General features: G+C 39.6%; 1 protein-coding gene across 1 annotated transcript in view; it reads right to left on the bottom strand.

Annotated features, from left to right (window-relative positions):
* The window catches only part of SMPD3 (sphingomyelin phosphodiesterase 3, neutral membrane (neutral sphingomyelinase II)), a 32,564-nt gene extending 6,605 nt beyond the window's left edge, over positions 1-25,959 (bottom strand). Inside the window, exons 1-5 of the mRNA XM_009886419.1 lie at positions 24,622-25,959; positions 12,501-12,576; positions 5,198-5,353; positions 1,743-1,832; positions 811-874 (exon numbers count right to left, since the gene is read on the bottom strand). Coding sequence (XP_009884721.1) covers positions 811-874; positions 1,743-1,832; positions 5,198-5,353; positions 12,501-12,576; positions 24,622-25,959 — 1,724 coding nt within the window. The remainder of the gene's footprint in view (positions 1-810; positions 875-1,742; positions 1,833-5,197; positions 5,354-12,500; positions 12,577-24,621) is intronic.
* Positions 25,960-26,548: the final 589 nt, after the last annotated feature.

The raw sequence follows: 26,548 nt of genomic DNA, 5'->3' as shown, positions 1-26,548 counted from the left end.
CCTTCAAGCTACAGCAGGTGCAAAAAGGATTATCACGTTCTTTAAGTGCTGCTCTAAAGTCTACAAAGCTTAGTAATTTCTCTCCGCTGGCATATTATTTAACAAACAGTACAGGTATTCAAGAAATTTATGTTAAGACTTCTGCAAATCAAGGTTTTTTTGTATTTCTCTTAAATCCACTAGCTCAAAACAAAGATACGTGTTTCTTAATATCAAGCACTCCTTAAAAGTAATGCTACACTACTGTCACTGATATTAAGCCTTATTCCTAGTTATCTCTGATGTGCTATTTAATTCCTCTCTATATTTGTGAGCTTGCTTTTTTAGGTGTATCGAATTCTGCAAGCTTTCTAGAATGGGTAATAAGTTGTTGGGTTGGGGTATGTTTTTTTTTATTTAAGGAAAACTACATTTCCTTTTGTTGCTGTCCTTTACAGTGCCATGACTACGGACCTGGCTGCCTGCAGAAAGACTTTCAGACAAGCTGTCCACGTACCCTTTCCAGTAGTGCTCGCAGTTTCTTGTCCTATGGGCCTGTCCAGGTAGGACCAACTCTAGAGACATGAAAACACTGACTGCAGTTGCCTTCATCTTTTTACCCACTGAAGCCAATTCTGTTAGACTTGGAGAAGAGGAAAAAAGGGAAGGAAAAGTGGCTGCTTCTCTAAGTACCCTGAGTAAAAAATTATGTTTGGTTGGGTTTTTTTACAGTCCATAAAACACCCCTCAATTTGTGAAATGTTAAATAGCAAGCAATGAACTGGCTTTTGGAATTGTCTAAAGCATATGGGAGCATTAGGAATTACATACTTCTGTAGGTTATCTGGAGTGCACACTTCTTCATCATATAATCCTTCAGGATCCAACAAGGTACCTGTGAACAGAAAGGGAGATGTGACTGTCCCAGCATACTTCCTGTGACTCGCCTCTCAGGAGGCTTCCGGGGGCACAGGGTGTGTGAGGACAGCATCCATGTGGGGGAGAGGGGACCACTCTGACAGAGCACTTTGTGTTCACTTCTCCTCTACCCACACCTCCCCACTGCCTGCCACCTTTCAAACCGTTGCTTCTGCCCTTCCAGTCTCTCAGCCACAGTATCTCCGATTTTTGTGCGTTTCTGCTACAACAGAGTAATACCACACTATTAAACAGTTCCACATTCTTACCTTTAGTATCTTCACAGTTATAATTGCTCCTCTAGAGAAAGTCTAATTCCTAATCTAAAACTTCACCAAGTTCAGCTGAGTTTGTTTCACCAGGTAGGAATATCTTAGGGTTCCATGAAATCTTTTGTAAGATGAAACCTACAAGTTTGTAGTGTTGTTGAATTGCTTTGTTACATCCTCACTTACAGTATTTATACAACACCATATGGTACATTCTAATCGCAAGCTGCAGGCTTTCACTGCATGCAGAAAGTACAGAAACAGTAATTTGGCTTCCTGGTCCAAAGTAATCTAGAGTTTACTTTAAAAGTAGAATAGGTGTGGGAAGGCATTCAAGTAGCTTGATGCATAGGTTCTGGAACATGGACTGAAGTTTGAGCTCTCTGATTCTTAATTATAATTCAACAAGATCCTGTTAAGGTTTATAAAATGCACATTACAGAAGTATGCCTTGTAAATATTTGGTCTCCACCAAATTCTTAGTGCTAATTAGCTGAACTACCTGCTGCTTTACAGATGTCCTGTGAGTGACAGACAAGTAAATGTTCATACACCGACAACTGGAGGTGGTCTTACCGATTGCCCATGGTTTATCCTCCCCAGGACCAATTCGACACGGGTCTTTGTAGTGTGTAAACAGAGAATGCTGTTGCTCCAGCTTGTCCTCTGCAGAGAAAGAGCAAGCCCAAGAAAAGGCACATCAGCTACGTGTTGTGAATCTGTGGACAACTGTGTGTTCTGCCACAACAGAAAAGGCAAGTCCTCCTTCCTACTTGGTACACGTACACAGGGTGGATTGGAACCAGTTGAGTAGTAGCTTTACTGCACAGCAATACCTTGTCTTCATTAGAAATTCCAACAAACACTTGCTAATAACAGTGCTTCCCTGCAAAATCTTTCTATGAAAGATGTTTTTTAGTAGTTTCTAGCTGTAAACTGAAGTGAAGGTTTTCCAACATACTTCCTTACCCTGCCATTGTCATTACATTGCTTACAACACTACAAAATTTGAGATAGATCACACAATGGAGAATTGCACTGACTTCACAATGTAAAAGGCTTTTTGTGGGTGTATATATATATATATATACACACATCTCGGTAAGTCTGAAAAGAAAAGCTTGTGCTTTACATACTTCAGAGGAATTCAGTGAATGTTTTCCATAATAGATAAGAGAAAGGACAGGCAATTGATAATTTGCTTGGGACATTATCTAAAGCATTAAAGCCATTCTAAACATAATCAGCATGACCTATCTGAGATAGATTAAAATTTTGTTGTGATTAATTTGCAACTGTGGCACTGATAGTGACAAGTCACAGCTGATGAGACGAACTTAACCCATCTGACTGGAAGGCTTTTTGCATTATGCTAGGTTTAAAAACATAATGGACTTTTACACCAGTCAGTCCAAAGCAACCTGACAGTAACTAACTTTCTAATAATGTTCCCACCAAGTGTGAATTCACTGTATGAATGTTGTCATAATGTTCTGTAAAGCTGGAGGGGAAAACTGAGTTGCAGAAAATTTGTCATAAGCATAAGGTCGCTCATGGACCTGGAGATCTTTGAAAACTACTGTCAATACATCTAAGAATAGAAGCTTGATATTCACCGAAACATTAATTACTTGCTGTATCAGTCTGTGGAGTGGGAAAGAATACAGAAAATCATATACAAAATTACAGGAAGCTGATTATTGTTTAAAAAAAAATAATTTCAAGATGTTCAGTTCTCTGCAATGCCAACAAATATCCCTAAAACAATGAGTAATGTAAAAATGGAGGAGAAAACTTTAAACATTGCATTAATCTTGCTTAGTGCATAAGGAAAAAAAGCAATCTAAAAATAAAAAATGAAATAGCTTAATTTCAGTTTCCGGGCTTGAGTGAATTTTAAAGGGGAGGGGGACGTAAATAAGCTACAGAGATAGCAAAAAATGTTTTTTTATAACCTACTTTTCAGTCTTCTTTAGCAGTGGCTGCAATGCAGCCATTACAAATTTCGGGGTTTTTTACTTTTTCTTTAAAAATATGGGTCACAATAGCATTAATTATACTCTGTACTTGTGCAAGATCTTGGTTAGCGTGCCAAAACTTCTCAGGTAGAGTATACTGACCATATGTTCTGCCTCACAGCTTCATTCCCCTCTCTCTTGCTCATGCTGCACAGCCCCACTTGTTTTCCATTTGCTATCTGACTGGGCAGTCACCTCTTTGGTATGCAGCAGATTGTTTATTTCCTCGATGGACATCTTTGCCTCCAGGCCACTCCATCCATCTAATAATACTGCCAGTGAAACAGGCAAATCCCAGCAGATGTGTCCATTTCTATCCCCCAGCTTCTGTCTCCCTTTATCAGGACTGCCGCAACTGCCTCCGCAGCCTGTCTGTGTAGCAGCTTGGCTAGCTGAAGACCTGTTTTTGACCACATTTCTTCCTTCCTTCCTTCCTTCCTTCCTTCCTTCCTTCCTTCCTTCCTTCCTTCCTTCCTTCCTTCCTTCCCTAGAAATGCACTACCACTGCTACTGTTACATTTTATCCTAATACCTGTTTGTTCAACTACAGTATTCTGTAGCCATTACCACTTACTGTTCACCTCCACAGTGCATAATGGATTCATCTACCAGTCAGAGCACTTGCCAGCACCTTCTCTGACAATTCTGAGTTTACTTAGGATCATAGAGTTGCGAGTGGTTTATTTTTTGTATATACAAGCTAGAAACAAACAACAGAAGGACTGTGTTTTGGGTTGATGGTCTTCTTCTACCCAATTAGATGTTTCTCCATCTTTGCTAAAATCTTCCATTATAAGTGTCTGATGCAAGTCCTGAGATTAGAGAGTACCAGTTATTTTTGAGATCAGACAATGCTTGCTTTTTCTTTCTTAAAATGATTTTTGGTAGAGTTGTTGTGCTCAACCTCAGTTATTCAGGCTGGTTATGAGGACTACAGAATTCACACTAGATGGTGTTCACAAATTCACCTGTTAATCCACAAATCTCTAATTTGAATTGCTGAATCCCACTTTGAATGCTGCAGCCTGATCTCACCTGCACCCTGTCCATCTCCCTGGTAACGCAGCACAGACTAAATCCTTCTGGTGACCCCCCTCACTGTACCTGCCTTGGGTTCTTTCTACCTCAGCACTTCAGTTTTGGCCCAGTCGCACAAAAGGCCTTTCAGCCGTCAGCCTTGCGGCAAGCTGGCCACTGGGCACCGCTGGTCCATGTGCCAGCTCCAAGCCAGCAGAGTTGATTGCCATCACATAAAGGCAGCAAGGAGCTCAGCTGGGTGCCCGAGCTGTACTAAGCAGGAAGGCAGAGAGCATACACAAACAGTGCTCTGCACTCTATGTTGGCAATTTAACTGTTAACAGACCATAATATTTATGTTTGGAAAAAGCTACCATCTTTCTGAACTCGCCACCCGTTAATCCTGGTTTTGTGGCGTTCTTTTTCTAGTACCCTTAGCATCCAAAAATAGACAAAAAATATTTAAAAATTATTAAAATAAAAAACCCCAGAACTACACAGCATCAGTTATTTTTTTCCAAGACTGATTCAGCAATGTTTAGTTCTCTCTGCAGGATTAATCTCCTGTGCCTGTGTATATGCACTATCAAATTATTTTTAACTGCGTGAATTTACTACTTTTTCTCCACAAAAATCCCATTACATACGTGTCATTCATTAGGAACTAAAATTCTAGGACAGTAGGCAACTACCTAATTCAAGTAAAGCTAAACCACTAGATCTGCCCTTGTTATTGCTACTGCAAGTCACAAATTATTGCCCTTTCTGCTTTAGAACACATCATGCTTAATAACTCGGCAGAGCTTGTAATTGTGAGCTGCTCTCCTTGGCTCATCTCAAGGTTAGTACTTTTTTTAGAAGTATCTGTAGCAATTAAGTCTTTCCTTGCAAAAGCCAGTCACAACTTAGTATACTGCTGTAACACGCAGGAATCAAGAACTTTCCTATTCCTTTGTGGACTAGGTAGACACCAGGAGAAGGAAACCCTTGTCTTACCAGAGGAGCAGTTATCGAAGTTGAGATCTCCACAGATTACATCAAAAGCCACCAGCTCCTCTGGATTGGCTGTACTGGAGGAGGAGGTAGATTTTCTGAATTCAGACAGCCAATCTTGAAGCATATCCAGTTGCTCACATCGAACAGTAGTATCTCCTGTAGCAAACAAACAACAAATAACCAAACCGAGAAATAAGACCTCCTTTTAGCATGTTATGCAACCACGTTAGTTGCTAAGCTACTGCTGGACATCTTGAGAAAAAGGGTGCAAGATTAAAAAATGGTGTGGCTAATAGTACACGCAGTACATAGTGCTTAGCCCATTATGAAGTTCATTAGGAACCATGCTTTTTGATGATTTAAATATCTCCTTCTGGAATCAATCACACGAGGCATGTCTGAAGAAATAAGAAGACAAGGTGCATCTGTGCTGTAGACAACCAGCCAGAATGATGTTTCTAGCCACAGGAGGAGGATGATCTGATGTGCTACATTCATAATCAGGAGTTCAGAGTTAAAATCCTCCTTCAGACAGTGTGTTCTGGGGTAAACCGCTTTGCTTTGCTTTGCTTTCTAATTTTTAAAAATGAAAAATTCAACTTTAGTAAATATACATCAGTGGTAAATTCAACTCAGTCATACTGTAGCAGTCCATCCGAGGAAGGGTTCTATTTGTGTTCAAGTGAGAATACCTAAACTGGAAGCATTTTTTCATATTTTTAAAGGTACGTGTAGCTACAGGTTTGGGCAAGCAGTACTGCAGAAATAAAGAACTGGATCCTTTTCATCAGTTGCAGGGAAGTTACACTAGGCTACATGTGCTGAGGATGTGCCCCCATTTTATAGGATTGATATAAAAGGGTTGCGATTGATTGGTTGGCAAATATTTTTTGTTTGTGACACACAAAGCACCTCTTTAATTATAGCAACTAACCACACAATTTCAAGCACATCAGGTGCATGAAGTCTATGAAAAAAATAATTACTGGCTCTCTTGAAAGGATTACAGCAAAAGCTTGATGTGGGGAAAGGAGCAGGAAGAGACAGATTCTAGACATAATTGTTTAGCATATTGTCTTTCCTTTCTTTTTCTTTTGTTTTCACTACCTATAGTTAACAGTTATTTCAAATCTGAAACAAGCGAAATTATAATATGTCAAGTCAGAACATTACTTTTCTTCAAAATAGAAGATTTGTTTTCAAATGCCGCAATCAAACGGAAAAGCAGCAAACCCAAAATGACAGTCTGACTACAATTTTATTTTAACCTAATTTAATACTTTGTGCTAGCTATTAAAAAGGTGTACAACACAATCAGAAACCTCAGTTATGTGTATGTTCAAAGCTGCTGTCAGTGGCCACTATGGAGATGGTGAATATTTAAGTCTGTGTCCTCACAGCATGTTACTCACTCATCTCAACTGCAGCTGTCACCAGCATGCTTTACAAAAGACTGAAAATGTGAACTCTGCAGCACACTGTCACTGCGTTAGCATACAGACAAACTTTAGGCCTCGAGACTTCACTTTCCTACCACTATTAACCTGTGAAGGGTTGGATTTTCAAGAACATCAAGGAGGGTGGTATGGTAGAAAAACAATTAAATACAAACTGAATCAGAAATGTTCAACCAGGCATGATTTGATACGATCCTAAATAATTAAATATTAAAAAGAACATGACCAGGGAAAGCGAGAGCGAGCTTTAAGTAGGTTCTGATGCTGACTCATCTCTTCAGACTGGTAATTCCAACAGCAAATAGTCTGATTTTTTTCTTCCACTCATGTTATTTCCAACAAATCTTTACCAGTTGGGCTGTAATATAAAAGCAGGTACAAGTACTTCCTGCATCTATTCCCTGACCTACAGCTTCTAGTTACTTGTACCTCAAGTTCACATAGTACCCTCATCACACGACTGGATGCAAATCCAGACCACTGTATTCTTGGGAAAACCTCTTGCTACAACAGCACAAGAAAGCCCTACAGTGAAGACGTAGCTAGACAAAAGCACAAGAAATAGGTCACGTGGAATAAACACAGCCTGGAGCAGGTGACACTAACACAAAAGGTGTGCGTGACTAACATATGCATTCTGCTTAACTAAAGATACAGATGAAATTACAGTTTCACAGAAAGCATGAGCTTGAAAGGGAGTCTGGGGATCATCTAGTCCAACCCCCCTGCTCAAGCACTGTCACACCTACAGCAGGGTGCTCAGAACCATGTCCAGTCAGGCTTTGACTATCTCCAGGGTTGGAGACTCCATAACCTCTGGGTAACCTGTTCCAGTGCTTAAGTCACCCTTGCAATAAAGTATTTTCATTTGTTTAAATGGCATTTCTTGCATTTCAGTTTGCCTCTTGCCCTGTCACTGGGCTCCACTGAGGCGAGTCTGACCCCATCAGGGATTTACTCACTTCCCTTTCTTCTGGCCTTTGTTTCCTCCTCACATAATTTTTAAGCATGGTGTTTGTGGATAAGAACGTGGTAACATCTTGCTCCTCACAAAGTCCTGATTAAATAGCTTAACTGTCTGCCACCAGCTTTTACATCCCTGAACTGTCAGGGGTTTTTTTTGTGTTTTCTGTGAATTATCCATCTAGCATGGCTTCACTAGGATGAGTGGTAAAATAATGCAGCTATTGCCATACAGGCATAAAACTCAGGCAGCAACCTGTCACAGGCCAGCGTGAAGAATGTAGCAAACCCACTTAACTGAAATGTGCAAAGGCAAAATTCTCCAAAACAGAAAACTCTTGAGAAAAATAAAAGACAGGCAAAAATATTTTAGGAGGATATTGTGAAAGGTGTCTGGTAACATGCATTGCTATTTTTAAAAAAGCATTAACTACATAGTGACATACATCTCCCTTGGTAAGAATGCTGAGCCTTTGTAGCAGCACTACACACCAGATCACCTCAGGGCTCTACAGAAAAATAGCCTTGGAAGTCTAGAAACAGGTGACTTTCATTTCTTAGTAGAAAAAATGTGTAACTTGTGATAGTGTGGCATCTCTGATTATCCCCACTAGAGGTCATGGAAGTAATTGCACTTTAGTACACTACCTGGAGCTGAGCAATGAAGTGAGCTACATTTCCATGACAAAAGATGGAATCCTCTAATGCGACTTGAATATAACTGTTTTCAGAGATTAATATTAAACTAACGGTATCCAGCTTACGGCTGCTACGCAGCAGGTACTGCATGTATCTGTATGCAAAAGTGACTAAAGAGACTCAGTCTGACCAGCTCCCAATGATCAATAGCTTTGGAGATGAAGAGCGAAGATAACTGAAGTATTCAGACACCTGAGTAGAGGAGAAGCCGAACCTGCATCCAGCACAATCAGGGGAGCAGACATTGCTGAAACTGCTGCTGAAGTGAAATAGCATCAGTAAATATTAACAGAAGTGAGCTAGGTAGTAACTCCCAACACTAACATTCAACAACTTCTTCCAGCCTTCAGCTCTAATTAAATGTTCAGATGGAATCACTGATCTGATTGACTGCCACCAGCGATTAACCAGAGAATAGAGATTTGTACTAATAGCTCTACACTCTTTTCCTCAGTAACTGGCCTGGAAAAATGCAAATAATTGTGTTGTGACTGGTTCCTGCCGTCAGCTTTTCCAACTTCTTTGCAAGTTCCCTTCAGCTTCAAATTTTGTGGAAGGATCAAAGGGTAGTGTGGGAAATCTCAGCCAGCATAAATAAATACTTCACCTTTGTTCATTATAGGATGATCATACTTGCACTTTCCATTCACTTTGGAAACGCTTAAGTGAAATCCTGGCTTCAGTTAGGTACTATACACTGAGGAAGACTGCTTTGTTTTACTCTGAAAGATGCTAGAAGGAGCACTGTTGTGGGTCAACAAAGCAGCTGACAGGCCTAGTCAATTTCCTAGAGGAAATTAAAAGATCCAGTGGAGGTTTTTAAAACCAGCACTGCTAAGCACTGTGGGATATATTGGCAGGGAATCTGGGGAAGATGAGCAAAAGCCTAATCGAAATGAAAAGATGTTTCCAAGTCACAACCAAAGACTTCAGTTTAGCCACAAGACAGGCTGTGTCACACCTGACTGTGTGACAGATTAAGCAGACCCCTACATTTATAACACAATCCAGGATAGGCTGGGAAAACAAAGTAAAACCAAATCTCTCAAAAAACCAATACAACAAAAATCCCCGTGTATTCTCCTGGGTTACTTTTCAGCCAGGTCAGGTCCCCACATAAGTGCAACACAGAGCTGTGTTGGCACACCTGAGAGGAGGCAGGGGGAAGGGAAGGCTGCCACGCTGTGGATACGCCAGCTTTGCTATTTCAGAAACCTGTGTGGAATCACTGCCTCAGGATGCTTCGCACTGATGTTATTACTGATTGCAGAGTCAGAGTTTCAGACACTGAGGGATGTCTCTCAGTCCTGAGGCAAGTTCTGCTTAAGCTGTGTGTAGGCTTGGGGACCCTAAAACTGGTGCTAGAGAAGCGTGAGTTGCCAGTACCTCTACTGGTAATGACTAGATTCACACTAAATGGCAAACAGGGATGCTGACGGGGTTATGAGATAGCATTCAGCACGCTACATCATCTGGACCTGGGCTGGAATAGCTTGAGGCTTACTATGTTTTGATGGCTTGGCCGGGTGTCTGAAAGGCGTGACTCAAAGGGACTTGGAAGGTGGGTGGATTCTAGGCAGCAAAACCTGTGCAGAATATTAATCACTGACTAATTGAAAGATATAAAAGAAGCATGTAAACTTAACAGCCCCTTGGAAAATAATACATTCAAGTCTCATTAAAGGATCCCTTCATTTGTCACTGAAATGCAGCTATTTCCACAGTGGGAATGAAGAGCTGCTTCATAGCACCATTCAGTAATAGGTAGAGAACTGAGAAGATAAGCTACATCTAATTCTAAAGTTTTATTGGAAGAGGTGACTGTCAGGTCTGAAAAAACAGTAATTGCTCAGAACAGAGTTGAGCCAGCCCATTTCTTGAAAAAAGCATTAGTAGTTTGTCCCTGACCGTAAGCAGTTGGATCCCTTAATTTTATACTCTTGTCAGTATCAGGACTGTTAAATGTAACTTTACGTATCCTCGAAGGGAAGCCAAATTGCACTCAGCCATGTATGACAAGATGATTTAAATGGCTAACCTTTTAAACAGTGCTTGTTTTTATAGATACCACATCTTTACATCGTTGAAGTAGTTTTTGGATAATTTTTTTAATGTGTGAAATGTTATGAATCAGATGATACAAATCAGAAAGCACAGCTCTGCCAAACTAAGAAACTTTCGTTTTCCATTGCATTACATAAACTAATATGATATATCAAAGGACAGTTAGACTCTTAAATCATCGACTGCTCTATTTGAATGTAGTTTGAACCAGATAAGCCTAAAAATATGATGCAAGAACGTAAGTAGGAAAATGAAAGGTTGTGTTTTACCCTTGAAGGAGCTTTAGGCTGACTTTGAAAATAGAATATTATTTCCCCATTCTTCTTCCCTTCCCCCTCTTCCTCTTTAATATTTTAGGGATTTCACAATGTGGTTATCAAAGACCAACTGAGAATACATGCCTAGGTAGTAAAAAGGAACAGGACTAAAAATGGAGGTTTAGAACCTAAACTAGAAGAGCAGCAAATCTCAGCTCCACAACAGCAATCTCACAGCACATTACCATGATTCCAGAATTAAAAATAGAAAACCAGAGAAGGAGGTTACATTGTTAAAATGTATCTGAAAAATTCATGAATCTTCTTTAGAACTATCCAGCCTCTTTAATATACTTCAGGGACTGGCAGTTTTGTTCCCAAGTCTGTCTCTCTGCAACTGCAGCACTGACAAAGTGGAATGAACGCCAGCTGCCTCACTGGGTTAACCTACACATGCTGTAGCGCACAGGTTCAAAGTTCTGCCATTTGTAATACATTACTGTCTCACCTCTGCAGCGTACATGCTCTCTTCAGGCAGGCTAGGAGGGCTATGGGTGCTCTCCAGCTCTCGGGGGCACAAGCTGCATCAAGTAAAACTAAGGAAGGATATCCGCCCCTCTGACTAAATGAAATTCTGATCTTACACAAAGTAAAGGTTTGTAGATTTGGCTTTTATTATATCACTACACCTACTGTAAGTATAGAACTGATAGTTTTGATGCAAAAGATAGGAGAGATTCATAGAAAATTTTCCACAGACATCTGCAAGAATTTCAAGTATTTGTCAATTTTAATTGGTGAGTGTTCAGGCAAACAGCTAAAATGGAGAAGCATCTTGATTCCAAAATGTATGCGTCAGAACACTTAAAGGGGAATAAACCCACCTGAAGTTACTAACTTTTCTTTCCCTTGCTTTCTGTACTTGGGTTGTAACATGGAGATAAGGTCACCCATCTACCTCAGTCTTGTTCTGAATATTAATATTAAAAGGAGAGCTAAGTGTTGAGATACTGTCATTAAAAAAAAATAATCATAAAAGGTCATAAGTTGGTTGAGGAGGAACAGGCTCCACCACAGCCTGACAGCGCTACATGAAATTGCAGTCTGCTTATGGGAAGCAGTGGAGTCCACACCTCTCACGGACACAGAAATCTGCTATTAAAGAACATCTCATTCTTTTTTAAGATAATTCAGTGAAAACTCAAAAAAAAAAAAAAACCTTCCACACCCTGCTAAGAGTTTTTGCATTTGATTTATTGTTAACAACCTTAGAAAACACTGTTTCATGAAACAAAGGGCACAGAGCATGCTGTGCCATGCTGTAGCAAATGTAGCACTGGAACTGCTTTTAAACATGGCCAAGAGAATTTTTCAATGAATGTATTAACTTTCTAGCCATTTATGTATGAAATTTGCAGGTCAAAATGCAGATATTTTGGACTTACTGCACCTGCTGATTTCTGATGGAAAAACTGTCCCAACTTGTTTTTTCTGGTAATACCCTAGTTACGTACAAAGAATTTTTAGCTTATATGCTGATATTTACGGTATGGGTTGTTAACTGCTGTTGAGTAATGATGATAGTAATGTATTTGCTAAAATAACAGTATTTAGTTAAGAGGGAGCAAAGAGAAGAAAAGCTCTCAAGGGATATTTTTTGTCTGTGTCCTATAACACTTAATTACTCTGAGACTGAAAATGTCAAGGTTTGGGGATATGCTTGTCTACCTTTCTTTCTTCGCTATTTCACTGCTATTTGCAGTGCATACTGCACTTTGTCAGAAATACCAGAGGAGCAGTGCTTGCTACTTCTGCACAAGAATACCACCACAAGCCTCAAAATAGTGAAAATTAGGACAGTACCTGCAATAGCTTGCAAGTGAGTGCAGGAAATGTATCCCACAATTCTTTGGTCCTGAGGTGTACTTCCCACTTGCACCTGGAAGGGAAGGAAGAAATAAAAAGATGATTAATGGAAGAGCTCATAACTCCACTTCCAAACCCGGCTGTGCAGCCTTTGTACATGGTATTGGCCTTTTTCACCACTCTTTCCATCTAGCTCCATTTTTAAAACACGCACCCACATACAAAAACCACAAGAGACACACTGAGGCTTACTGGGGTCCCGCTCGCTGCTAGCACACTGACTCCTTCCTGATTACCACTACTTCAGTGTTTCAATTTTGATCTGCAACACACGCAAAAATTTGAATTTGTCCTGCTCTTTGCAGTCCCACTGGTTCCCTGTCCCAGCTGTGTTGCCACCTTTTTGCATCCCAGCTCTTGTTGCTAGGCAAAATTGAGGCCCACCACTGAAGTGCCATATAATACTCTCAGCAGTCTCATGCTTGCTGTCTGTGTAAGACGAGAATGCAGAAGGAAAAAATGCCAGAGGAGTCTGGGGGAAAGGATGAAACGTGAAATAAATACTGGTTTTGACCATGTTTTCTCCGTTCCACAGCAAGTTTTGGATTTTGATGGATTTCTTACATTCTTCTACAAAGGTGCTGAGGATTTTTGCTATGTCTCAGCAAAGCGTTTACATTCTTCAGCTCACAGCAGCAGCCCCCATGTCTGTCAACCAGATGAAAACACAACGTGCGCCCCTGCTCTTACACATAGAAGAGGTAGGGCTTCCAGGGAAGCTGGAACGTAGTGTAATTCCTCATCTATATCATACATGATGATCTTTTAAAAATATATTTGCTGGTGGACACACAACCAAATTAAAATCAAGTTCTGGTTTAGGTTTTCAACTCTACTGAAGGTTTTGGGAGTTCAGGACTTACACAGCTGCAAATCGAAATTCCCAGTGACATGAGGATCAAGATTTGGATTGAGGCAAGAAACCAGTTTGAGCACGTGGTTTTCCTATTGACAGTCAATGTGGCAACATTGCATGGAATACTAAAGAAAATGCCCACAGAGGAAAGTTGTACCCAGGGCTCAGAAACCAAACCCACAGATGACTGCTTCGTAAGGCTAGACTCGGATTTCATCTGACACCTCTAAATAACAAGCAGAGCTCCATTTCATACAGACACAATTTTGTCAGCTTGGTTGGTTTTCTTGTTCTTCAGCTATCCAAGAACCATCTGATTCATTTTATAACTGGAAAGTCAGCTTTTCAGTAAGTGAATTTAGAAGTCATTTGTACCCAACAATGCCTTGTTAACTTTCAGTTTTTGTTCCAGCTAGAAGAGTACGTAATAAACAACTGGCATTATTCTGTCCTCAGTCTGTTCAGTCCTCCATTAAGCTTTCCAAACGGATATTGATGGTGTTCTTACTGCTATTGCCATACAGTTAACCTGCTTCAGGGAAGGTGAAGGCAGAGGAAGACAAGGCAAATACACGCAATCACTGGTGGATCTATCCCTAAGCCAGAGGCTTCTCCTAAACTCACAAGATTGTAGCAGGGTCTCAAAGGATACGCTGGTCTGCAGGAAGGTTGTCAGTGACTACTGCAGAAGCTTCGCTATGCAGACCTCTCTCCTCCCACAGGTTGCCTTGGTCTGAACAGATCACAGTGTCACACGTGAATTAAAAGGAGCATTCTAATTTTTTCTGCAACATCTGCCATTCCAATAGAAGACTGGGAAACCATTAGTTTATATCCTCTGCTATCTAGGGCAGGCCGGTGTATGAATTATATTTCCCAAACTTAATAACTCAAAACCAGATTTTCTCCTCAACACTGAAAAGTATATATTGTAAAGTCTCTACTAGTTTACAAATTTGGAGTCTCTCCTGCTGCAGAGAAAAAGAGTGCATGTCGTACATCTTTCAATGCCATCTACTGTAACCACAACGAAAACAAAATACTGCACGTAAGGTTTTCTGCCTTACAGCAAGAATGTGCTGCTTATAATCCTCTTATTGACTAAAGCAGATGGAATAATTTTCAGTGTCTCTATCCAAAAAGCATAAAAGATTTAAGTCTAAAAGCTGAACACCCAAACATAAGTTATAGCCAGTTGAGAAAAAGAAGTCAACTGAAATTGGCTTTAGAATTTCCTGTGCAGCCTTAATGGAGTGCCTGACAAGGCCTCGTACTCATCAACCAATTTATGCACAGGATCACAGTCATTTCCATTAGTCATAAATAAATACTTATCATATGGTGTCCCTGTGTGCACAGATCTATACTGAAATGGACTTGGGATCTTTCGCTCTCAAAGAATGACAAGCCACAGCCTAGAAGAAAGACTGACTGCTGCTAAAGGCAGGTGGGTGAGCGCAGCCCTCAGGGATGCCACCCCACGGGGACAGCGCCCCAGCGCTCTGCCCTTGCTAGGAACAGGGGCTGCTCTGCACACACCCCTGAGGGGAAAAGGAAAGGGGCTTTCGTAAATGCTCTGCTAATTTTAAAAAAGCTCAAAAGCAAGAGCCGAAGACATGAACATAATAAAAATTTCTTTGGAAAGTGCCAGCATGGAACTACATCCAAAGCAGCTCATCTCCCAGAGTTCACATTTCCTCCAACTTTTTTGACTTTTGGGTTTTTTGTTTGGTTTTTTTTTGAAGTGGCAGTATTGATGTAAACCGCCACCAAGTAGAGTCACTTTGAGTATAATCATAACGGAGGTAAACATTTGTGACAACTACTAGAAAAGAAAATAAATATCCTTGCAGCTTCCTAGTCAATTCCCTGAAACATCAGAAGCACTAGTATATTAAATATGGTCTGAAAGAAAATAGTAAGGAAAATCTGATTATTCAGTCTAATTTGGTATTTGACAGATGGACAAGGACTATGGGATGTACAGACAGGAAAACTACTTGACCTCTGGAATATTACCAGCCTTGTAATTCTGCATAAAAACATTCATTTGTGTGGCCAAATGCCGTAGCTACTTTTAGACTGTTCCATTTTCAATGGTATATTATTATATTGTGGTGACTCGGGCTGAGCAGCTACGTGGCAGTCCTGCAGGAAGGCAACATGGAGCGTTCATTTCAGCCTGCAACGTGGATCTTGGCAGAAAGGTTCCACTTCCACCAAACCAAGTCAGCACTTCACAAATATAACATAATTTTTGCTGCTTAATACAGAATAATCTTCTAAATTCACATTTACAAAAAAATATATGTAAGCAAATAAGCAGAGTGGGTCCTTCACCATAACCCCGACTTACATTTACCTCAACTGTTCTATATTAGTAGCTCTGTATCAATAACACACTCATTGAATTACCCTTCTATAGGGAACTACTTCAGATACTGCTTTCTAAAAATCATTGTATAGTCTTCGTTGTGTCATGGACCACTCTTCTATTTCTATGGAAATCTACAGAAGGTAATACCTAAATATACTTATAAGATCCCAATGTTTTAAAATAGGATAATTATTACAAGAGGAAAAAGTTTATGTGATACCCTGTTAAACTCTGATATTACATAGAGATATCTGTGGTTTAAGAAAGTGTCCCAATTATATAATTTTGTCAGAAAAAGAGTATATTTTTCAATATTACGCTGAAATATGCAAAATATATTCCAATTCTCAGTACACCTGCAAAGGTTAAGTAATCAAACTAGTCAAACCTTTGGAAGTTAGGAGCAGTTTCTGATCCTGTTACACCACTGAGCATTACATTTTGTTAGCTGTTGGGGGGGAGGGGGAGCATAAAAAGCTCATTACAGATGAGAAAGATAAGAAAGATGAGAAAGAGGCTTTTTTTCCATAGAGGAGAAGGCCTACCAAGGTTGTGTTTGGAATTCAAAATGCCAGCCTCTACTGCTCCATATTTACATTTGTCCCCTGCCTGTAAATTAAATCCGTAAGTACAAAACTGACAGCTCTGAATTTTTATTTTCAGTCAGAGTACTGACTTGTGTCAAGTACACAAAAGTACTTGACATCAAGTACTTTTTATTGAAAGATTTCATCTCTATGCCATAGCGCATTAGTACAATTTGCTGGAGAGACCACGCTGATACTGTGCTGTGCTATGCAAAACTGTGTATATTCCCATAATTGTGTATCAAAAACTTGTCCTATATGGACTGAGGAGTAGTATGTTCTCCAGTTAGACTGGTATCAGGTAATAAACAGTGCTCATGAAAGAAATCAAGCTAACAAGGCTACAGCAGAAAGATTCTTGTTGACAAGGAAAAAACCATAATGAGTAGCAATAGTTGAAAATTTAGAGCTAGAGTGAAGGAAATAACTTCAAATTCAATCACATTACTTGCTATCACGGGAATTTTCTGAGATAACTGGAAAATCTTGTACATATCATGTTTACCATACTCCAGTATAATAAGTATACAAAGCTGCAAACATGTCAAATATCTTGTCTTTAACAGATTATATTTACACACGTCTGTCTCAGCAGTGCAAAACAGTTCTGTTACATCTGGATGTCAAGAAAAGCATCAACAGATACTTAAACAAAAAAACAGGGAAATGCTACCTAAATACCAGGGAGATTTCAATACCAGCTTAAAAAACAGCTTCAAACATGTCATCTCTGTGTTAATAAATCATCAGCTACTTGGAAGGAAATGTTCTTTAATGCTTAAAAATTTCAGTGCTTTAATGCTTAAAAATTACATGAGAAATCTGACTCGATTAAAGAATCATACTAGGTTCTCACACACTGACCAATAATGTGTAGACAAAAACAAAAGGTTTGTTAAGAGGGGAACTTAACCTTTAGTGACATTTTCTAGAAGCTTCACATTGCCAGGAGGTAGCCATTAAAAAATTTCTAAATAAATAGACAGGTTCTTAAATGCATACCCTCCAATAGGAAGGGTTTGTGTCCATGCATGTCCAAGCATATGCAATTACCTCTTCCTTCATGGGAAGCAAATCCAGGTGTGCAAACCAGAAGAGAGCTCAAATTTTGGCATACTTCTGGGAAAAGAGCTCCACAGATTCATTTCATCACCTTAGTTGACCGTGAAGGTGTCAATTTTGCTGTTGGAATACATGTAAACTGTAGTACTGATTCCTACGTTATTCTTTTGAGGAGGGTACGTCTCCAAAGTACGTAGCTCTACAGCAAACAAATTTACAGTCACGACAAGAACCAAGCTAATGATGTTCATATTATGAAGACAAACTAGCCAGGCTGGAAAGCACACCTGCATGCTCTGTGGAAAAAACCCTCTCTCCTTAGAAACAAAAGCATGGACGCTGCATTTGTACAGAATGTCATCGGGGCCTCGAGTTACTATTTATCTTAGAAATAAAACACCCCAGACAGAGAATAAGAGCAGGGCACAGAAACAGATTTTACAGTAGATGCGACAGTGACTTACTCCCACAGAAACATTCATCTTACCATATGTGGCCAATATTGTTTAAGTTCAATGGAAGCGTCATTAAAAATACAGGAGCATGAGATCAAAGTGAATTACTGCAGATAAAGTAACTGTATATGCACAAGTAGTGATATCTCCACACACACGTGTGGTTCAGACCTCCCGGGTTTGATGCTCCGAGATGTGCTGGTGACAGTGCACTGTTTGTACCACCCTACTGCAGCTACTGGGACATCCTGCGGAACTATAACGAGCAAACAATACACTGAGGAAGACAAATGAAAGAAATGGGAAAAAAGTACAACTTCCATCATTTCCCAAACTGTATCAACCCTTCCTGGACATTTTTTTTCCATTTCAGCAATTTTCCAAGACAAACAAGAGGGTCGGCACCAAGGAACTAAGTGGGATAGCCAGTCAGACTGTGCCCAAGCCCTCATTCCTGTTACTGCTCAGATGCCAAGGAAAACTTGCAACTACTCACATTGACAATTCAAACATTCCTGTCCCACAGAGATGACGTACATTACTGGCAACTTCCAAGAAAAATGTATTTTATTTCTGTACTTTTTGTTCTTTGTAGTAGTTTATTGGTTAGTTTAGACATAGTGTAAAAAGATGTATCTTATTTTTAGTACTTTGATAGCTCTGCCTTCAGGGATATGTGGAAGCCTACAGAAGATGCATTAGTTACATTACAAAATTAGTATAATAAATATATTATTAAAGCATATTAAATACGTTAAAGATGTTTAAAATGTTATAGAGGTCAGCTCAAAGTTCTGTTTGGTGCTCTGCAATTCTTTCTAGCCGCATTTTTCCCCACCTACCATGTGATGATTACTGTTCCATGAACTCAGAGAATTAGTTATTTGGCAAAGCTTCACTAAGCTTGTCTGTGAGGGAAAGTGGCTGTAAATTGGTGTCATGAAGGGCTCTGCCTCTTCTGAAGAGGATAAAGCCCATAACTCATTCTCTCAAACCTGTATTTCATTGTGCACAACAGTTTTAATTTATCCCTATTAATGAAGGAGAAAAAGACTATGATTAATAACACTCATTACATCAAAGTGAAGGAACATGGTACAGTGCTATGGTAGGGTCTTTTCTTTTTTAAAAAAAGTCTCAAGCAGTTTATTGGACTCTATCCAATTCCTGCATTAACATTTTATAGCAGAAACTGAACATGTGGAAAATGTTTAGGTTACCCTTCTGACTTGAATGGCACAGCTTTAGTTATCTAAATAAATTCATGAGCAGCACTAGACGTTTCTTCTATACATCTTGGGATAACTGTTGACACTGGACAGCTGATCAAGGACAAGAAAATCTAACCTCTGAAATCTCAACATGATCTTTTACTGGGGTCAGAAAACAGCCATTCCCCTGTTCTGAGCAATCCTTAGGTAAAAAAGCTTCCCCTTAGGACCTTGTGCAGCTGCGTAGCAGAAGTTTCCCCTCATTCTCAGCCACAACACACACAAGTTGGCACAGGACAGTAAGGACAGCTTAAATTACCCAAGCAAGATATATCTGCATCAGTAATATCAAAAAGGAGAATCACAGAGGTTAATTCAGGGAACCCCGATTTTATCAGACAAAGCAGGCACCTCGAGAGTAGCAAAGAGTACAAACTCTGCTTCAAAGCAGTTCTGCAGTCAGAGCTGCTGCTCCTTCCACCATCTGTTACCACCATATCAGCTCTTTTGAAAACAAGTTCAGCTTTGCACATACAGCAAGGGTTGCTAGGTTTCCTTTAAGCAATGAATAATAACATGTTCTCGGCACAATTACTGTACTTCCTCAGAACAGCATTAATTTTCAGAGAATTTGAAAAGTAAATCTGTTAATAAGCTTAGGAAATAATATTAATTAAACACAACTTCTTTCAGAAATTTAGCTAAAACCACAAGACATTTTTTCCTTTTGATTTTGTTAAGAATACTGTTAGCTGTTCAAACTACTCACAGCAGACTGCGGTTTTGCTTTTGCTCTATGTTCACATACTGTGTTTTAAGCATTCTTATTTTTGCTAAAATTCTCTCTTTTGGCACATGCCAAAACCCAGAATAATTTTCTACTAAGACCGATAGGGAGAAGAGCCTTCTATGCAATCTACTGCCGTATCTCCCAGTCTCAGTGGGAGGAAAACCGCTCCAAGACCTCTCCTCAGTTAACAGCCATTTTGAGAATAATACCTCTTTCATTCACTTCCCTACCCCAAGTATGCATTTACATCTCTTGTACAGCTTAGATTTATGTAACAGTTACAGCTATTTTAATTTAAGGATAAGAGAGAGGCAAAATTTGTCAGCAGAAGTGAGAGTTTTTATTAGATTGATACATCTGAAAAAATACGGACAAGCTCTCAAATTCAGTAACTCATCAGGTCAAATTAAGGTTGTTTTCTGGTTTTATTACACTACTGTCCAAAACTTAACACAGCATCCCTGAAAGACAGTTTAACTAAGGCTACATACTAATCCTTCTATCTAAAGATGAATGTTGATGTTTTGAAACTTTCTAGTAAATTAGAAACAGGTGATGCATTACGCAGTTTCTGCTCAGCACTCATTGATACCTTTTGAACTTGATTTGACTGCAAAATCATAATCCAGTTTCTGAAAGGGACATGTATTTTTAAACTCTCCTTTAAATTCATCGAAACCACTGTGAATCAGAATTTTGTATGTGTCAAACCAACAGCTGCAGAGTAACTGAGAACACCGCAATCTGCTTTGTGTTATACACAGACACAGACAAGCTACCTCTTTAGTTAGAATCACCAGCACAGGATGGCATCTGTGTCAGTCCCATTTCCCTCCTCTATCCGTAGCAGAGCAGCAGCAAGAGACAACTGGAGTTATAAAACCCATGAAGCAGACTGAAGGGTTCTTTTTTTTTGGCATTTTAAATTAACGTGAAATGCAGTGCTAGAACAGAGAGTCACTGCAGCGTCTCCCAAGGGCCCAGACTGTCAAAGTACAAAAATGGGTTGGCTGATTTATATATTTCCTAACTTCTCCTCTGAGTCTTTAGTGGCAACTAGGAACAGTGGTTTAACACTTCAGACATGAAACTGTCACTTAGATGCAGGTGACATTTCCCCCCTTCTTATATGATATTTTTTCGGTGACTGTGTCCCTCTTATGTCCCAATGAGACCCCCAGACTGGAGACAGAAACACTGCTAGAGTCTGAAAAGATCAAAGTGCTGAACATAAATTAGTCCTCCAGTTATGCTGAAAGTGGGCTTTACACAATAGCTGCCCACACTACGTCATCCTCATGCCTTCATGGAGGCTGACCTGGAAAGCATCAGCCTATACTGATAGAAAAAACAGTCTGTAATGTGTGCGGAAAACACCAGCAGCAGCATCGTGTGTGTGGGGCATCTTTAGGAAGAGAATAGCCCAAGGCTAGCAAAATTCCTTTGCACAGGTCTCCAAATAGCTGTTAGGCAGCGTGAAGTCAGTAGCATGAAAAGAGTGTTAAAAGCCGCCATGATTTACTTCCAACTTCTTTCCTTGGTTGTGACACCCCAGGTGTTAAGCCACAATCAAAATCATTTTATCTTTCTGTGCTTTAGTTTCTCCTTCTATTAAGCAGATACTGACCTTTCTTTATTATGCATTGAGACATATGAATGAAAAGCAGTACGTAAGAGCTGATTGTTATTTAGCTACTAATAATAACTCTTGAGCTGTGTAAGTCTCTCAGGTAAAATAATTCTGTATGACTAAGCAAATCTCTCAAATCCTTCCAAATCTCCACCTGAACTTTACAATCTAGATGGTGAAGGCAGGGCAGGAAGAGGCGGGCAGTGGAAAATCATTTCCTCTTCACTGGACACAGAACCTATTCTGAAAGGAAAAAACGTGTGAAACGCTTACTGTACCTTGGCAGTAGGGATCTGTTTTGTAACACAACTCCCCCCAAAACAGTTTTGCCTTTTTCAAAATAATGCAACTTTCATTAAATGTTTAGTTCTGAGACTTTTAATTTATCTCCTTAAGAGTTATATTTATAGTAAGGAGACAAACCATACTCATTAAATGAGAATCAGTTTCCGTCTCTGAACATTCTTCGGATTTTGGATGTGGGGTCTTTCCTGAGGCTCAGAAAAGATTTGAATAAAGGCTTCATCCTCCCAATGAGGGGAAACTTTTAGTGATTTTATCCATATCTTCAAAATATGCAAATCTTCTCCCCTCACTCGCTTTTCACAACTTTTTTTTTTTTTTTTTTTTAAACAACATACAGAGCAATTGCTCCTTTTTTCAGGGACAGAAGCTATGCAAGGGGAACAATCTTTCTAAGTATACTTCCAAAACAAAACTCGACTGATGTGTTTTCTACTTCACAAATGGGCACACCGTGCTTTCCACAGGGGTCAGGAACTTAAAACCACAGAGTCTGCGCAGGACAGAGACACTTAACTCCCTGCCACTACTGAATGGAAAGCAGTTAGGAGACTTGTTCTGCCAGGCGCTCCTACTATATTTGGAACCACACTGAGATAAACTCTGATGCAGGATCAGATACATACAAAATATTGTAAGACCCAAAAGAAAATAAAAGAAATATCTATAAAAAAAAGTGAAATAGCTATTTAAAAGTATTAAAAAAAATGTAAAATAAGTATAATCTGTCCATTTTGAATGGCAGACTACTGGCTAGAATGCCACCTTCCAACCACCATTCCGATACACTGGGATAGCAGCAAGGTAGCAAAGCGTAAGATGTCAAGACTTCTGATGTTAATGGATTGATTCTTCAAAAACAAGCCAGGCTTTTACTTACTGTAGCTTTTGTCTCCAGAGTCTGCATGCACTCAGTTGCTGATTAAACAATACATCAAGAAAAACAACCTTCAAACCAACTTTCTTTCAAGGCTGAAATTAAATAGATCATTCCTACTGTTTTTTTGTCAAAGAAAGAAATGACCAGTGATCACTTAATGTACAATTAAGACAGAAAGTTATTTCCTATCAGGACAGGCTTAACTCAGAATGAAAAATATTTTAGGTATAATGGTATAAGGTATGTCAGAATGACACAGACATGAGGAAAAACGGTATTTTAGCTGGGCCAGAATTCTGTCATATTTAAAAGAAAGTAGTCGTCTTCAAATCTTCATAATAATTGGTCCCTATTCCCTGCTCAACATTATTTAACAGCTCAAATCCATAATTAAGTTCATCATCCCAGTGGAATTCTGAAGAGAGGCTTAATTTTCTGCAAGAGAAATGGAGACATTGCGCGCCTGGCAGAGTAGCAAATCAATGACTCAGCAATGGGCAGTTGAAAGCAGATTCATTTTAATCTCTTAATCCCTAACACATGCATACGTTGAAGGGTAGTCTTTGTGACCCTTGTAATATTTATACTGCACAACATGTATGTTCATTTTTTGCATGCAGCACTTCATGGTGAAAAAATAAACTTTTGCTGTTTATAAACATACAACTACAGTATAGAAAGCTTAAACCCAATTTTTGGAAACCTGTATTCAGATATAGATAGTCTTTTGTTTATGTCAAATGTATATGAAATACTGGCCTACTATCAGACTGCAAATTATTAATATTTGGGATTTTCATACAAGCCACAATACCGGAAATTTTTGCTTTGTTTACAAACAGCAGGTACAAAAAACCCCACTGATCCTTATTAATCCATCTTTTTAATGGCTATTAATGGCTTTTGTTGAGAGCAAATGATTATTTTTTTTAAATGAAATTTTTTGTTGTGAGCATATGCACTAGAAAGTACATATAATTTGAGCACCTAATGTCTTGGTCGCATGAAGAAAAAAGTTCAGGTTTTAGTTAGTGAAACCCATTCCAAACTGTGCCTAAATGACAAAAGCTGAAATCCAGTATCCTAGGAGATCTTCAGATCTGTCTAGGTTTGGGTCTACAGATTTGGATCTCTGCTCAAAGTTTTGGTTCTTGATTAATCACAAATTAGAAGAGCTCGCTTTCCAGTTTATGAAGAGCACAGCCAGATTCTCCCAAGAATTACACATGAACAGTCACTAGTCTTGGAAAAGCAAATCATTACACGCAGACTTTTATTTCTGCTTTTCATGATTTACAGAAGTATAACCCCAGGCTTCCTGTTCTCACCAGCATTACTTAATTTAAGTAAACTGTGTTAATAATGTGAAAAACCTCTGTGCTCCCCAGGGTCCCAGGCATTTTTTTTTGTTTACTCTACTTTGTATCTCTCCTTAACAACTCTTTTGCAACCGAGAGAGGGATAGCCATACATTTCATTGCAATTCTTTCAGTTTTATTCTGCTGGCATTTAGACTTTTGATTCTCACATAAACACACAACATGCATAAGATGGCTTCCAACAGTAATGCCCATTGTACTATACTCGTGTTGTGAAGCTTAGCATTTGTGCATTTTACTAAAGAGATTTCTGTAAAAAAGAAACTAAAATTACATGAAAACTTCAGATTTTGACACTTGAAAATATACTCAAGTTCTACCTCCAGAAGTCCCTCATTATTTCACGCACATCCATCACTTTAACGCAGTATGTAGGCCACAAAACCTATATATAGGTTATCTCAGGTAATCTAGATCTCAATATTGCCTCTTTGAACTCTAACAGAAATGACTGAGAGAAAATAATGTAACTTTATAACTTGTGTACATATATAGAGTCAATATTTATGGCTTCAAAAAGGCTCTTACCTTGAGAAACAAGGCTCCCTTGGAAGCCAAGGAGTCCATTCCTCTTCCATTGGGGTAACAGTGATAGGCAGCATCCATAACAGGATAGCGGCTGGCAAAAAGTAGACCACTGTTCACAAACTTAAAGCTACAGCAGCCATGGCAACTATAGACCCCAACATCATAGACAATGTATTCAAAATAGTGATGAAGCTGCTCTTTCAATTTCTCCGCAGCTCTTTTGTCAAACACTTCCTGCAAACACAGAAAGTCCAAGTTGGCAGGGAAGAAAGCAGAGATCTCATGATCAAAGGTCTCATCTGTATGTTTCTTTTTCCGCACTGAAGTCTTCTTCATGATTGAAGCTTTGTAGAGGAGCTTGTTGTTGACAGTGCTTTGGTCCACTGTACCATCTCCAACGCGGACTTTGACTAAGGACTCTCGTGAAGCAGAATAGCTGTCTAAACTCCCAGAATCTCCTTCTTTCTGTTTATGGTTAGGTGTTTTTGAGATCTCTGCGTCACCTTCCAGTGAGGGCTCTGCTGGGCCACTGGCATGAGCCTGGCCATTGACGGCATCTGTTTCTGTGTCTGACATGTGGCCATTGTCCTCTCCATTTATGCGGACAATGCAAGTGTTTTCTTCTCCCTCATTTGGCTCTCCAGCCACACCTTTATCTTCTCTACACTCCTCGCTGTTGTTTGAGCCAGAATTGTCTCCTTTATACTCCATTGACGTTGTCCTTTTGATGCCAGCATTAACAGTACGATTAGTGTTGTCTCCACCCTGGGGGGAGACCAGGCTGCTAAAACTTGCTGCACTGATGGATGTGTTGGTAGGAGAATCTATGTATATTTTGATCTGTGGTCTGCTTGCCCCATTTCGGATCCTCCGGCCAATCTCTTTAGCCCTAGCCTGTGTATTGAAAACATTATTAAATCTTGCCAGAGAATCTGGCAGCAGGCAAACATTGGCACTGCCAAAGCAGAAGCTTTTCCCATTCCCTGCAGCCTTCCATTCAGTGAGCAGCGTGGCTCCATTGGCGTGGTTCTTGTCTTCTAGTCTGGAGTAGATATACGGCCTTCTGGCTGACTGGAGCGGGGACCATAACAAGAAGCCGATCAGAGCAAAAGGAAGAGAGGCTACCAGCAGTGCCAAGTAGATGGGAGTGGTAATAATGATGCAGAGCGCATGAAAATAGCATGGATCATCTGCTCTTTGACGTTTTTCATAGGTGGTTGGGACAAAAGAGGCCACAAGCCTATCTGCTAACCAGTAACATGGGAAAATGAGGCCCCAGGAAAAGGAATGCAGAACTGACAGAAAGCTGTTGGGAAATGGGGAAGTGTATAAAACCATTGCAACTTAATTATGACAACACCTCAGGGCCTACTACATGATGTCACTGTGTCAAGCATCCATAAGAACACTGGGAGAGGGCGGGGGAAAAAAGGTCCAGTCAGGAGTTCGGTTTTTTCCAGTGAGAGTCAGTAACAAAACTTTAAGAGCACCATTTCACTGTGTTGGAGTAAAAGTGAAACAAGGCCACTGTTTTTGTCTGGCTTTTTGGCATCTGTATTTGTCAAAGGATGTCATTGTTCACTGGAGGCTGCCATAACGAAACACTCCGGAGGCAAAAAGGAAATCTGCAAAAAGAAAAGACACAGAACATATAACAGTTATTAAAAGTTTAAAGCGGATTTTCTCATACCCATTTTGCCTTACAGTCTACGTTATTTCCCTCTTTTTGTTTAATTTAGCATTTTTGACAGTCTGTTAAAGACTATGGATCCAGGGCAACACCAACAAGAAGGGACTGGTATTTCTGCAAATGAAACCAGTACATTGACCAATTAATGCACATGACTAGTGTTATCATGAAACACATTTCCATTATGAATTTTAGGCCTTATATTGAAAAATATAGTTTGGAGTTTCTTTTCTTTTA

Source organism: Charadrius vociferus, unplaced genomic scaffold (genome assembly GCF_000708025.1).
Source record: "Charadrius vociferus isolate BGI_N301 unplaced genomic scaffold, ASM70802v2 scaffold400, whole genome shotgun sequence".
Classification (NCBI taxonomy): Eukaryota; Metazoa; Chordata; class Aves; order Charadriiformes; family Charadriidae; genus Charadrius; species Charadrius vociferus.
The sequence above is the reverse complement of the archived record's forward strand: the minus strand, read 5'-3'. Positions and strand labels throughout refer to the sequence as shown.